A 14,067-nucleotide genomic window follows, 5' to 3' on the forward strand; every position below is an offset into this window, starting at 1 on the left:
GTATGGGTTACGTCATTCCCCTTCCCAGGTGGTAGGTATCTTACTTAAAACTTGCAACTGTATTCAATAACGTTCACAATATTCTCTCTATAGTTTAATGGCTGAAAAGGTTAGTTCACACAAATTTAAAAAATGTCCTTGATTCAGGAGAAAAATGGGCTTTCCTAAAATTATGAAAAAGGTCTAAATTGCCATGCTAAAAGCTACTATGTCCTTACTTAAAAGCTGATACAGAAACCCAAAATGCCAAGTAGTATTGCCAGACATAGGAAGATGGAAATTGGGTTTCAGCAGGAGATCACTTTAAAAAGCAGTCAGAGAGGTGAAAAGTACCTAATGATGAGTAAAAATATTAGCTCCTCAGATATAATATATCCCCAGAACATCCATGAGATTCAGTTTTCTACTTCACTTTTCAACATCATTTGCTGCTTTGTATTCAAATCTGGCCTCAGCACAATGATGTAACACTTAGGGATGAAGATGCAACCCAGCAGCCCAGCACTGGAAGCCAAGATGGAGAAGACCTGCACAGCCACCATGTATTTCCCTTTGGTGCTCAGATAGGTAGGCACAAAGGACAGCCAGACACTGCAGAAGACCAGCATGCTGAAGGTGATCAGCTTGGCTTCATTGAAGGACCCAGGCAAATTCCTGGCTAGGAAAGCCACCGTGAAACAGACGGCAGCCAGGAAGCCCATATAGCCAAGGGCAATATAAAACATAGCAGCAGAGCCTTCATTGCATTGCAGAATGATCTCTCTAGGCTGGGAGTTCATGTCAGAATCAGGGAATGAAGGAAAAACTCCTAACCAGGTGAAACAAATGACAACCTGGACAATGGAACAAGAAATGATGATGGTGTTGGCCAGACTCTTGCCCAGATATTTCCTCACTCCATTTCCTGGCTTTGTGGCCAGGAAGGCCAGCACCACCATGATTGTTTTTGCCAAGACAGAAGACACAGCAATTGAGAAGATGATGTTGGGGACTGTTTGTCGGAGAAGGCAGGTGGTTCTCCTTGGCCGACCGATGAAGAGGAATGAGGTCAAGAAGGAAATCAGAAGGGAGACCAGGAGAATGTAGGAGAGGTCCCGGTTGTTGGCTTTGACTATGGGAGTTTCCTGAAATGTAATGAAGATGCCCAAGACAAAGACTGTGATCAAAATTAGGAATAGAGCAAAGGTAATAAGGATGATTCCCAAATTGTCTAGATGGGACAAAAATGTGACATTTTTGGCAATACATTGATCTCGCTTCTTATTCTGATATTGATTTTCCGGACATCTGATGCAGTAGTTTGCATCTGCAAAGGAAAAATATAACATTTGCTATGAATTTATAAATTTATGAATTTATAGATTAATGAATGTGTGTGTGGATATGCTTGCATTCCTAAATGTCCAAAGTTGATTAAGTGAAAAAATGTAACTATATTAAGAAGGGAGAGAATCTGAGGGGAGACATAGTTAACATGACAAATACCTCCATTTTTCTCCATTTTTGTCCATTTGTGGGACTGTAGGAAATGAAAGGGCTGAAGGACAACCATCTCTATCATTCAGTAAGGACTCTAAGGACTAGAACTGGCCAACCTGAGAGGGTTGGAATATTTCTATTCCATTTGTCCACAAAAACCCAATGGTTAATGATTTTCAAAGGCTGGGGGGAAACAGTGTCAGAGCTGGAACGTAAATTATGGAGTGTCAGAGTTGGCTTGCTATCAGGGTTCTGATCCTCTGATTATATCATGAGCCTTGAGCCAAGCTTCAAAATAAATCCAATTATTTATTAGGAGCTTCATGTCAGCATGTTCCAAATGAAGCCAACTCTGACCCCACGTAATTTACTCTGATACTGTTTCCCCCTCCCCCCAAGATGTGTCATCAGTCACATTCTCCAATGAAGCAGTATTGCGGGTTGTAGAGATCACTCCCCTCTGGCTACTGTGGGTTACCGTGGAGACGGCCTTGACAGAGATATGGCTGGAGTCTGCTTTGGTTTGGACTGCCGTGCCATTCATACTATAGAAGCAACATCACAGTCTTTCTCAAGCTCAATCAACAGACTACTTCCTGTCATTTCCACTGATGCTTCACAAAGCTATAGAAGTATCTCCTTAGCTGTTTAGTTTCCTCTACATCTCAAAATCTCATTCAAGAGGATTCTTGTGCATTATTGCTACACAGTCATTGTAGTTAAATAAATACTGTATGTCTTTGGCCCAAATCATCTTCATCTTTTAACGACCCCATAATCCCTTGAGGGATGGAGTCTGGGCAAATGAATGGAGCTAGCATAATGTTTAATGGCCGTATGCTCTTCCTGTTGCCAATGAGGAGTTTTGTTCAGCATTATGTCCAGAGAGAGAAGTATCTGCCTCTATCTAGGATTGAACTCACAACCTCCTGATTGTGAGGTGAGAGCTCCACCTCTATGCCGCCACACCACATCTTTGGCCCAAATACCCAGATTCATCGTCATTGAAAGGACTGCATTGATTTCCACTCATTCACCTTCTTGGGTAGAAATCCTTCCTTCTGCACAGGGGACACAGTTGTAGCAGCATTTTGGTTTCCCCTCCTTGGCCACCTTGAAATATCCATGCTGACAAGCTTCCACACACTGGGAGTAAGGCAATGTCTGAAAGTGAACAGAATTGGCCTTCAGAAGCACCTGCAATCATCAGCTATAAAATGAGACATAGACTTGGAAGGGGTCAACAAACTAGGTATGTGCTAAAAAGATTAGAAATGGAAAATTCTGTTTCTCCCCCAGGGCAAACTGTGGTGGTAGTGGCCATTCCAGGGATGTCCAACAATTGTCAGGAAACTTATTCTTGAAACTGGCAGTAGATTGTGATAATCAACCATGCTTCCATTTTAGAAACTGACATGGAAGGTGGAGGGTGTCTGGGCAATTGTCATGCGGGAGCTGAGGGAGTTGCTGCCTTTCACCAACGGAGGAATAGACCATCTAACTTTCCTAAGCCGTTTCCATCTGGGCTAGCCACCATGAGAGGGTGGCTTGGATTCTTACCTCCAATCTTGATGAAATGACACGGGACTCCTCCCACTGCAGTGAGAGGGCAGTGGAGTCCAGCTACCGGCTTTGAGATCCATCTTGCTCCAACATCTTAGACTATTTATCAAACTCCTGACCAGACTTTTTACCTCTCATCTATGTATGGCTTATACCACGACAGACCTGCTTGCGCTGCGAGATGCCCCCCTCTCGCGGCGATTGCCTTCCACGTTATCAAAGGCCTACCTTAAGGACGGGCTTTGGAGCCCTGAGAGGTGGCATGTTTCAAAGCGGGGATTAAGGGGTTTTTTAATTAGGGTTTTTAATAATTTTTTAAGGGGAACCGGGAGGACGACCAAAGGGGATTGGGGGGGTAATCCACCAAGGTCAGAGCTGAGCCCGGCACTGGGTAACGGTTTGGAGGACATTGCACGAGGGAATGGGGAGGGGGTGGAGGGAAATACCATCTGCACGGTGGCTGGGAGGGGCAGATATGGCGGGAGCAGGGGGCCACATCATGTGTTGGGGATGCGCACTCGCTGTCTGAGAGCAATTGCGTGCCCCGGACCCCAAGGCTCCCCTCGGATACTAGGTGGCTTAGATACTCAGGACCTGGGCCTGCGATTGATGCTGTGCAATGCTAGGTCTGTGGTAAATAAGGCCCCCCTCATTCACGATCTTATCCAGGAGGGGGGAGCGGACCTGGCTGGTATTACGGAGACCTGGTTGGGACCGGAGGGAGGAGTCCCTCTGGTCGAGATGTGCCCACCAGGTTTCAGAGCATACCATCAACCAAGAGCCCAGGGGAGGGGCGGGGTGGTGGTGGTTATTATTAAAGAAGGTCTTGGTTCTAGGGAGACCACTGTGCCTCAGATTGTCGGATGTGAGTCCCTCTTCATGAGATGGGGTCATGGGGTTCAGATGGGCTTGCTGCTTGCGTACCTGGCTCCCTGCCGCGTGGCAGCAGCCCTGCCTGAGCTACTCGATGTGATAGCCGCGGTGGCAGTTGATACACCCAGGCTTATGGTCATGGGTGATTTCAACTTGCCATCCGTTGGTGAAACGTCTGGGATGGCTCGGGAGTTCATGGCTTCCATGACGGCCATGGACCTGACCCAGTTAGTTCATGGCCCCACTCACAGGGGGGGGGACACACTCTAGACTTGATTTTTGTCTCTGGCCAGTGGTTGAGTGATCTTGTTATAGGGGATATAGATATGGAACCCTTGTCATGGTCAGATCACTCACTCCTTTGTCTGGACCTTCGTACTGCTACACCCCGCCGCAGGGAGGCGGACCCAATTAGATGGGTCCGCCCCAGGCGCCTGATGGATCCTGATAGGTTCCAGACGGAGCTTGGGCCAATTCCTGATGATCTGGCACACGACTCGGCCGAGGACCTAGTAGCTGCCTGGGACCGGGCGGCTGGTGGGGCCTTGGATTGAGTCATGCCTTTGCGGCCTCTGACCCGGTGTCGATCCCTCGCGGCTCCTTGGTTCACCGAGGAGCTGAGGGAGATGAAACGCCGAAAAAGACACCTAGAGAGCGGTTGGAGGGCCAGTCGCGCTGAATCTGACCGAAAACTGGTAAGGTCGCATATTAAGACCTACCTAGTGGCGATAAAGACGGCAAAGTTCAATTACTTTTCCGCCTCTATTGCGTCATCAGGGAATCGTCCGGCCGCCCTGTTCAGGGTAACCCGCTCCCTGCTCCACCTGGGAGCGCGGGAGGATCCCTTGGAAGGCAGGGCGGAGGATTTCGGACAATACCTGTATGACAAAATCACTCAGATCCGGGGGGACTTGGACTCTGACTGGGTAGATCAGGGCAGGGTGACGAGAAATAGTCTTGAGAATGTTATCTGGGAGGAGTTTGATGCTGTGACTCCCGATGATGTGGACAGGATTTTGGGGAGACTTAGTGCGGCCACATGTTTACTGGACCCGTGTCCCTCCTGGTTGGTACTGGCCTCCCGGGAGGTTACACGAGGCTGGCTCCAGGGTGTTATCAATGCTTCGTTGAGTGAGGGTTACTTCCCCGCGGCCTTGAAGGAGGCGGTGGTGAGGCCTCTCCTCAAGAAGCCATCCCTGGATCCAGCAATATTGGCCAACTACCGTCCTGTCTCCAACCTTCGCTTCCTGGCGAAGGTTGTTGAGAGTGTGGTCGCGCGACAGTTCCCGCAATTCCTGGAGGAAACATCCTATCTGGATCCGTTCCAGTCTGGTTTCAGGCCTGGGCACAGCACGGAAATGGCATTGGTCGCGTTGGTTGATGATCTCTGGAGGGCTCGGGACAGGGGTTGCTCCTCTGTTCTGGTCCTGTTAGACCTCTCAGCGGCTTTTGATACCATCGACCATGGTATCATGCTGCACCGGTTGGAAGAGTTGGGGATGGGGGGCACCGTGTTACGGTGGTTCTCCTCCTTTCTTTCCAACCGGTCGCAGTTCGTGTTGGCAGGGGGGCAGAGGTCGACCTCGAGGCCTCTTATATGTGGAGTGCCTCAGGGGTCGGTCCTCTCGCCCCTCCTGTTCAACATTTATGTGAAGCCGCTGGGCGAGATCATCCGTGGCTTTGGGGTGAGATACCATCAGTACGCTGATGATACTCAGCTGTACATCTCCACCCCAGGCCACCCCAACGATGCCCTTGAAGTGATGTCCCAGTGCCTGGAGGCTGTACGGATCTGGATGGGGAGGAACAGGCTCAAGCTCAACCCTTCCAAGACTGAGTGGCTGTGGTTCCCGGAATCCCGATATGGTCAGTTGACTCCATCACTGACTATTGGGGGCGAGTCTTTGGCCCCCACAGAGAGGGCTCACAATCTGGGAGTCCTCCTGGATACGCAGCTGTCCTTGGAGGAACATCTGATGGCTGTAACCAGGGGGACCTTTTATCAGGTTCGCCTGATCCACCAGTTGCGGCCCTTTCTTGATTGGGATTCCTTGTGCACAGTCACTCATGCCCTCGTAACCTCTCGCCTTGATTACTGCAATGCTCTCTACATGGGGCTCCCCTTGAGGAGCACCCGGAGGCTCCAACTGGTCCAGAACGCAGCAGCGCAGGTAGTGACGGGAGCAGCGTGGCGCTCCCATGTAACACCGCTCCTGCGTGAACTGCACTGGCTCACGGTGGTCTTCTGGGTGTGGTTCAAGGTGTTGGTTATCACCTTTAAAGCACTCCATGGCATAGGGCCTAGCTATCTTCGAGACCACCTACTGCCACCGATGACCTCCCACCGACCCGTGCGCTCCCACAGAGAGGGCCTCCTCGGGGTGCCATCAGCCAAACAATGCAGGCTGGTGACCCCCAGGGGGAGGGCCTTCTCTGTGGGGGCACCTACCCTCTGGAATCAGTTGCCCCCTGAGATAAGGAGAATCCATGACCTCAGTGCCTTCCGCCGTGCCCTTAAAACTTTCTTTTTTCAACAAGCCGGGCTGGCTTAATTTCTTTTTAAGGGTTTTTTAATTGTTCTGTTTTGCTTATCGTTTTAATTAATGGGGCCAAATCTATATATATTTTTAAATGTGTTTTAATATTTGTATTTGATGTTTTTATCTGGCTGTTCACCGCCCTGAGTCCTCAGGGAGAAGGGCGGTATACAAATTCAAAAATAAAATAAAATAAAATAAATAAATGGAAGAAACAGGAATTCTGGAATTCTGCAGCATGATTGATTCTGCACACATTTTCCACCAAATATCCAGCTGTAGCATCAACCTCTTGAATGTCAAAATGAACATGGGGAACTTAAGTGATTTTGCTTCTCTCTACCCTTAAATCCTGCCTGCATTTTCCTACACCCCCATGTCACTTCCTTCGATGTCCTTGGAACAGAACTCATCTTTACTTCACAAAACCCCTTCTCCATTGCTATTGCTGAATTAAAAAGAGTCTGTGTCTGAAGGCAGGCAGTCTGATATATAGTTTGGGAAGGGAGGTGATACTCATGGAGATAATGATAAAACTGAAGAGATGGAAGATTTACTCCACCTGGTTCTGCCCATAGTGTCTCATGATGGCTTCCTTGTTGATGCTGAATTTCACTCCTGCAGATCCTTCTTTTGCCAGATTTCCAAATTTCACACTGGTGCTTGATTTATTATGAAAACCCACCCAAGTCACAAGGTCAAAGTTAGCCATCAAATCTCCATTCCCATCCAAGTACATTCCTTGCATGGTGTTGTTGTAGATCTGGGGATTCTTCAGGAAATGGTGGAGCTACAGAGTGTGAGGAAAGGAAGGTTTTAGATGAATGGAATCTGCTACATCTAGTTGGTATACAGAGATATAGGGAATTTGATTTTTTTTGAAGTTCAGCTTGTTTTCTTATCAGGACAATTCCCATAGATTAAGGTGCTAATAGGGAATATATGCTCCACAGAATCTGACATTCCAAGTCCCCTTTATTCTAGTTTTATGGTGTCAGGTTTCGATGCTATCTCAAAATAAATGAATTTCCAAACTGCCGATCTTTGAGGAAATTTTCTCTTTATTGAGCACAGCCATCCAATCCTGGCTCTTTCGCGGTCAGTACTGACCTTTACCCCCCAATCCCTCCCTTTCCGATCCCCAATTCTCTGCTTCTCATTGGCTACCTTCCAAGCCACTTTCCTCATCTCTTTTCCATCAGATCACAGGAATGTCTCCCCCCCTCCCATTTCCGAGGAGACAGAATCTTCAAAGGGATTTAGTAGGCAAAAGTTCAAGCTTCTCCTCTCTTTATATATGTCAGTGCTGGGACGCTGACACCCGCCCCTCTCCCTTCACTCTCCCAGTGAGGCCTGAACGAGACAAACAACAAGTTTAGTAGAATTACCCCCTCTGAGGGTGTGTCCCACCCCCTCCCACCTTGTTCGGGTGATCTGCAAGAATTTAGCTATAAGGCGGTCAGCTTGAATGTTCGTGCTCTTCACCCAGGAAGCTTCTGACAAGGGGTAACCCTTCCACTTAATTAAGTATTGGAGGCGCCCTCTGTGCCACCTCGAATCAAGAATTCGCTGGCCTCCAATAATCAAGGGCCCTGGGGGAATCATGTGGCACCAGCCTTAAAGTTGACCCTACCACAGGCTTCAGGAGGCTACTGTGAAAAATGGGGTGTATCCTCCCTAGTAACCGGGGCAACTGGGGTTAGTCCTGTACTACTGTGGATGGCATTGTTATATGCGACCTCCGCAAACGATAAGAGGTCCGCCCAGTTCGATTGTTGGTAGTCAATGTAGCACCTCAGGTACTGCTCTATCATGGCATTCAATCTCTCCGCCACCCCCCCCTATTGGTGTTCAGGTTAAACGCTGAGCTGAAGCCTTGGGATGATCCTATGGATTGAAGGAATTCCCTCCAGAACTTTGCTGTAAACTGGACACCTCGATTGGAGATGATTCTTCTGGGTACTCCGTGCAGGTGGTAGAAGTGTTTCACGAACAGTTTGGCCAATTGGCAGGCTGAGGGTAGTCCGCTGCAGGGTATGAAATGTGCCTGTTTGGAGAATAAGTCTATTACAGTCCAGATCACTGTGTTACCACCGCTCCTCGGCAGTTCGACTATGAAGTCCATAGCAATCTCCTCCCATGGCCTTGATGGTTCAGCTACTGGCTGCAGCAGCCCGGGAGGTCTTCCTGGTTGGGTTTTCATCATGGCACAGATGGTGGAACTTTTTACATAGCTGTCTACATCTTTTCTCATGTGGGGCTACCAGAACTGTCTTCGTGCTAAATGCAGAGTGTTTAGGAAACCGAAATGCCCCGCTGGTTTAACGTCATGACTCCTCTTGAGGACCAGGGTGCGTAGAGTCTCTGGGACATAAAGTTTTGTTACTCTCCATGCTAGGCCATCCCTCTTTGTCAAGAGATGTTGATTGTCTCAGAACCAGGGGTCTGCCAACGTTTCTGCCTTGAGCCTTGTCATCAGGTCACTTCTGGTTGCCCCTGCTGGTCGCGATGCTGCTGTCTGGTGGTTACCTGACCCACTCCTTGGGCAGAGGGGATGATGGCATTCACCACCTGCTCCCGTTCACTGTTGTATTGGGGCATTCGGGAGAGGGCATCGGCCAGAAAGTTCTTCCCCCCTGGGATGTGCTTCAGCTCCAAGTTGAAATGATTGAAGTATTGGGCCCACCTGACTTGTCTGGGTGATAACTTCCATGGGGTCTTGAGGGCCTCCAGGTTTTTATGGTCAGTCCAAACCTTGAACGTTTTTTGGCCTCCTTCTAGCAGATGTTGCCAGGTTAACAGTGCCCACCTCAATGCGAACGCTTCTTTTTCCCACACCGCCCATCATCTCTCTGTGTCGGTGAGTTTGCGGGATGTGTAGGCACAAAGTTGTAGGTCCCCCTGGCTGTTCTTTTGGAGTAGGACTGCCCCCACTGCCACATCACTGGCATCTGCTTGGATGTCGAAGGGTTGTTCGGGGTCAGGATGCTTCAAGCCCGGTTCTTTTGCAAACATTTGTTTTAGTGTTTCGAATGCCTGTTGGCAGGCCGGGTCCCACTGTAGAGGTTGTCCCGGGTGGGGTTTTGTTGTCGGACTCCCTGTTTTTAGGAAGTCCATCAGAGGTTTGGCAATTCTTGCAAAGGAGGGGATGAATTGCCTGTAGAAATTTGCGAACCCCAGGAAGCTTTGCAGTTGTCTGCGGGTGCGAGGGGGTCGCCAGTCTAGGACTGATTGTACTTTAGCCAGGTCCATCTCTATCCCCTCATTTGACACTTGGTAACCTAAATAGTCTAGCCGCGATTGGTGGAACTTGCATTTTGACAGTTTGACATAGAGGTTCGCTTTCAGCAGTTTTTCTAGCACTTTGCGAACGAGGGGTATGTGTTCGTCTATGGTCTCCATGTAAATGAGAATGTCATCTAGGTAGACAAGGACCCCCTTATAGAGGTTGTCATGTAGAACTGCATTTATCAATTGCATGAACACTGCTAGGGCTCCTTGTAGCCCAAATGGCATCACCTTGCATTGGAAACTTCCCAGGGGGCAGTTGAATGCTGTCTTCCACTCGTCTCCTTCCCTGATGTGTATTCGGTAATAGGCTTTGCAGAGATCTAATTTGGTGAAAACCTTCCCCTTGGCCAGGTGGGCTAGCATGTCTTTCATGAGAGGGAGGGGATATAAATTGTGTACGCAGACTGCATTGAAACATTGAAAGTCAACTACCAGACGCATAGAGCCATCTTTCTTCTCTTTGAAGGGGACCGGTGGTGCAACTCGCAGTTTGGCTGGCTCAATGAAACCCCTTTGTAGGTTCTTGTCTATGTAGTTATCCATTTCTTGCATTTCACGGGGCGTCATGGCATACAATTTAGGTTTAGGTAGTTTCGCCGCAGGGATGATTTCGATGGCGCAGTCGGCATCGTGGTGGTGGGGGTAGGACGTCACACTCGACCTCGCTAAATATCTCTGCAAGGTCTTGGTACTCTTTTGGGATCTTTTGGGATCTGCTTCATGGGAGCTGTTGGATGTGGCCCCCAGCTGCTTCACAGTGCCCTTCGGGAGGGGCCCTTGTGTTGGCGTCACCTTCTTTTGTTCAGGCGGGAGAAATTGGGGCTCATGTGTGGGGGGTGTCTGTCCTGGTTGGACCGGCAGAGGTTGGGGCCCCTTTGCTATCCTCAATCTGCGAGTCCCCTCTTGCCACCAGATGATTGGGCCCCACTTGTCTAGCCAGGAAAGTCCCAGTATGACTGGATCAGTCATCTTGGGGGCTATTATGAACCAAATCATCTCCCAGTGATCCCCTAGTTCCAGCTTCAGTGGCTCGGTCAGGTGTGTGGCGTAAGCTCCACCTACTAGGGTCCCATCAACTTGCTCAAATCGAATTGGGTGGTTGAGCTTCTTAGCTTGGATCCCCAATTTTAGGACTGTGGGTAGATTAATCAGGCACCTAGTGCAGCCCGAATCTTTCAGGGCTTGGAAAGTCCCTTGGGTCCCTGTTTTTGGGGCTGTTAGTCGTATGGGGAAAAGGAAAGGGTGAATGGGTCCACTCACCATTGGGTCGTCTTCACCATCATCTTTGCTGTCATACGAGTCAGGGGATTGATCTCCATCATCTGGGACTCTCCTTGCTTCAGTCAGATGGGCGAAGACCTCTGTGCCTGGGGAGAGATTTCATGGCGCATTGGTGGCGCGCTTGGGGCCCCATTCCCGTCATGCCTTTGGCAGTGGGTTTGGCCTCGGGCCCGGAGTTCCACACGCTGCTGCCTCACGGCCCATTTCCCCACATCCATGGCACCTCATTGGGCTCCACGGAATGAAGGGCCTTTGGGTAGGCCGTAGTGCAGTGGTTCCTTGTCTCATATGTGGTCTCGGGTCCGATTGGTATCTCTCCTTGACCTCTGGTTGCTTTAGCATGTCATTGGTGCACAGACCCCTTTCAACTTGCATCACCACCTGGAACCATTCGGAGAGTTGGTTTGGGATGTCCCGATAAGCGATCACTTGGGCAATCTGCTTATCTAGGCTTGTTCTGAAGAAATACACCAGTAGTCGCTCTGGTAGAGGAGGTAAAGTGCCAACGACTCTTCTGAATTCATGAATGTGCTCCTTGATGGGCTTCCCTTTCTGCATTAGGTTTCTGAGTTCGTCTTTCACATAGGGGTCCTCCCCTGCCTCCTCGAACCTAGCCCGTAGTAGTTGCAAGAAACCATCTGCATCTTGTAGTTGGGGGGCCCTATTCTTGTAGAGGGCTGCTGACCAACTCCTTGCTCCTCCCTCCAACCCTTCTCAAATGGCATTGACTAGGGCTCTGGGGAATGGGTAGAGGTGTCCATAGCACTCGATGTAGATCTCAGCTGTGTCGAGGAACTGCGCTACCTGGTCTGGATCCCCATTGAACTTCCCTCTGAACCAGGGTGGCTCCGCCCTCGGTGGCCCCTCCTCCCATTGTGGGGCTCTGTGAGCCTGTCTAGGGTGCCATTGGACTTCTTCCTCATCTCTCATTCGGGGGCGGGGAGGCGATGTTCTGCTTAGGCTGGTATGCTTGCTGGGCAGAGGAGGAACCCATGGATGTACACTGGAATTTTCTTTCCTTCTGGTGTGGGAGGGGGGAGGGCTGCACTTCCATCTATAGTGACTTAATTCAAGAGGCTTGCCTGGCCTTCCCCTTTCCTTAGGCCTGCAGGATGGTCTCTCTTCCAGTCTGACAGCACGCTCAAAATCTTGCTTCAATTTCTGCATGGGGCTCTCGAGTGGCAGCTTTGAAGCTTTCTGTTGTCTGGCTTGTTGCCAGTCCCATAACCAGTCCGCCCTTCCCAATTCACTCAGAGGCTTCTCCTTACCTTTAGTGTCTGGAAAGGGGAACTCAGCTTCTGCAGATTTTGGGAAAGTCCACCAAGGTTCATCATTTTTTCTTCTCTTGGCTTGGAACATGATCGTCTGACCTTGGTAATTCTGTGGCAGTGGTGGAGTAAGGGGGGGTTGCAGCTTTGCTGGGGCAGGGGTGGGCCCGGTATATCCAAGCTGGCTGGAGGAGGGAGGGGAGGCTGGTTCACAGCCACTTGAAGTAAGCTTTCAGTAGAGAGTTGGCTTTCTGCCATGGCTTCGGAACCTTGGCGCCACTCCGTCCAAACATCTGGCAGGGAGCTGGAGGGTTGGAGGTTTACCAGTTTGGCTTGGAAAGTTGTGAGTACTGACCATCTGTCAGGTTTCGATGCTATCTCAAAATAAATGAATTTCCAAACTGCCGATCTTTGAGGAAATTTTCTCTTTATTGAGCAAGGCCATCCGATCCTGGCTCTTTCACGGTCAGTACTGACCTTTACCCCCCAATCCCTCCCTTTCTGATCCCCAATTCTCTGCTTCTCATTGGCTATCTTCCAAGCCACTTTCCTCATCTCTTTTCTGTCATATCACAGGAATGTCTCCTCCCCTCCCATTTCTGAGGAGACAGAATCTTCAAAGGGATTTAGTAGGCAAAAGTTCAAGCTTCTCCTCTCTTTATATATGTGAGTGATGGGACTCTGACATATGGTTTATTTCTCCCTTTGGTCCTCTTGAAGGTAAGTAGAGAGCAGAAGGGCCAAAGGTCACCTGCAAAGCATTACATATGAATATGCCTGCTTACATCCCCTGATGCTTATGCATTAGTTTCTCCATCCTCCCTGAGAAGTATCAATAAGGTTGCATTCTTTCTTGTCTGTAGGGGTGTGTCTCAAGAATAGAGAGCCCTTATTGTGCTCATCCTGAGAGACATGGTGGCTCAGTTGCCAAGATGCTGAGCTTGTTGATCAAAAGGTTGTTAGTTCAGAGGTTCGAATTCCTAGTGACACGTAACTGGGTGAGCTCCCGTTACTTGTTGCAGCTTCTGCCAACCTAGCAATTTGAAATCACGTAGAAAATGCAAGTAGAAAAATAAGGACCATCTTTGGTGGGAAGGTAACAGTGTTCCATGCGCCTTTGGCGTATAGTCATGTTGGCCACATGATCACAGAGACATCTTTGGGCAGCACTGGCTTTTCAGCTTTAAAACAGAGATGAGCACCACCCCTTAGTTTCGGGAACAACTAAAACATATGTGCAAGGGAAACCTTTATATTTTCCTATTGTATCCATCCAACAACAAACACTGCAGTGAGCCTTGATTATTTATTTTGGAACCTGTGTTTTGCTTCCACAAGAGAGAAGATCACCCCAACGATGCCCTTGAAGTGATGTCCCGGTGCCTGGAGGCCGTACGGATCTGGATGGGGAGGGACAGGCTCAGGCTCAACCCATCCAAGACTGAGTGGCTGTGGTTTCTGACGTCCCGATATAGTCAGTTGATGCCATCACTGACTATTGGGGGCGAATCATTGGCCCCCACGGAGAGGGCTCGCAACTTGGGCGTCCTCCTGGATTCACGGCTGTCTTTAGAAGAGCACTTGACGGCCGTGACCGGGAGGATTTTTCATCAGGTTCGCCTGATTCGCCAGTTGCGTCCCTTTCTGGATCGGGACTCTTTACACACGGTCACTCATGCCCTTGTCACCTCCCGCCTGGACTATTGCAATGCTCTCTACATGGGGCTCCCCTTGAGGAGCACCCGGAGGCTCCAACTGGCGCAGAGTGCGGCTGC

The 14,067-nt window shown here is 49.5% G+C and overlaps 1 protein-coding gene across 1 annotated transcript; it reads right to left on the reverse strand.

Moving 5' to 3' along the window:
- Positions 1 to 395: 395 nt before the first annotated feature.
- On the reverse strand, positions 396 to 11,582 carry LOC139309975 (vomeronasal type-2 receptor 116-like). Its single transcript, XM_070934158.1, has 6 exons — positions 11,384 to 11,582; positions 11,004 to 11,110; positions 9,690 to 10,538; positions 7,015 to 7,242; positions 2,517 to 2,643; positions 396 to 1,306 (listed from the first exon to the last, which is right to left on the reverse strand). Exons 1-6 carry the CDS (start codon positions 11,580 to 11,582, stop codon positions 396 to 398), a joined length of 2,421 nt encoding a protein of 806 aa, XP_070790259.1.
- Positions 11,583 to 14,067: the final 2,485 nt, after the last annotated feature.

The sequence above is a fragment of the Pituophis catenifer genome, unplaced genomic scaffold, assembly GCF_029215685.1.
Source record: "Pituophis catenifer annectens isolate HBS135680 unplaced genomic scaffold, rPitCat1.0.hap2 SCAF_2, whole genome shotgun sequence".
Classification (NCBI taxonomy): domain Eukaryota; kingdom Metazoa; phylum Chordata; class Lepidosauria; order Squamata; family Colubridae; genus Pituophis; species Pituophis catenifer.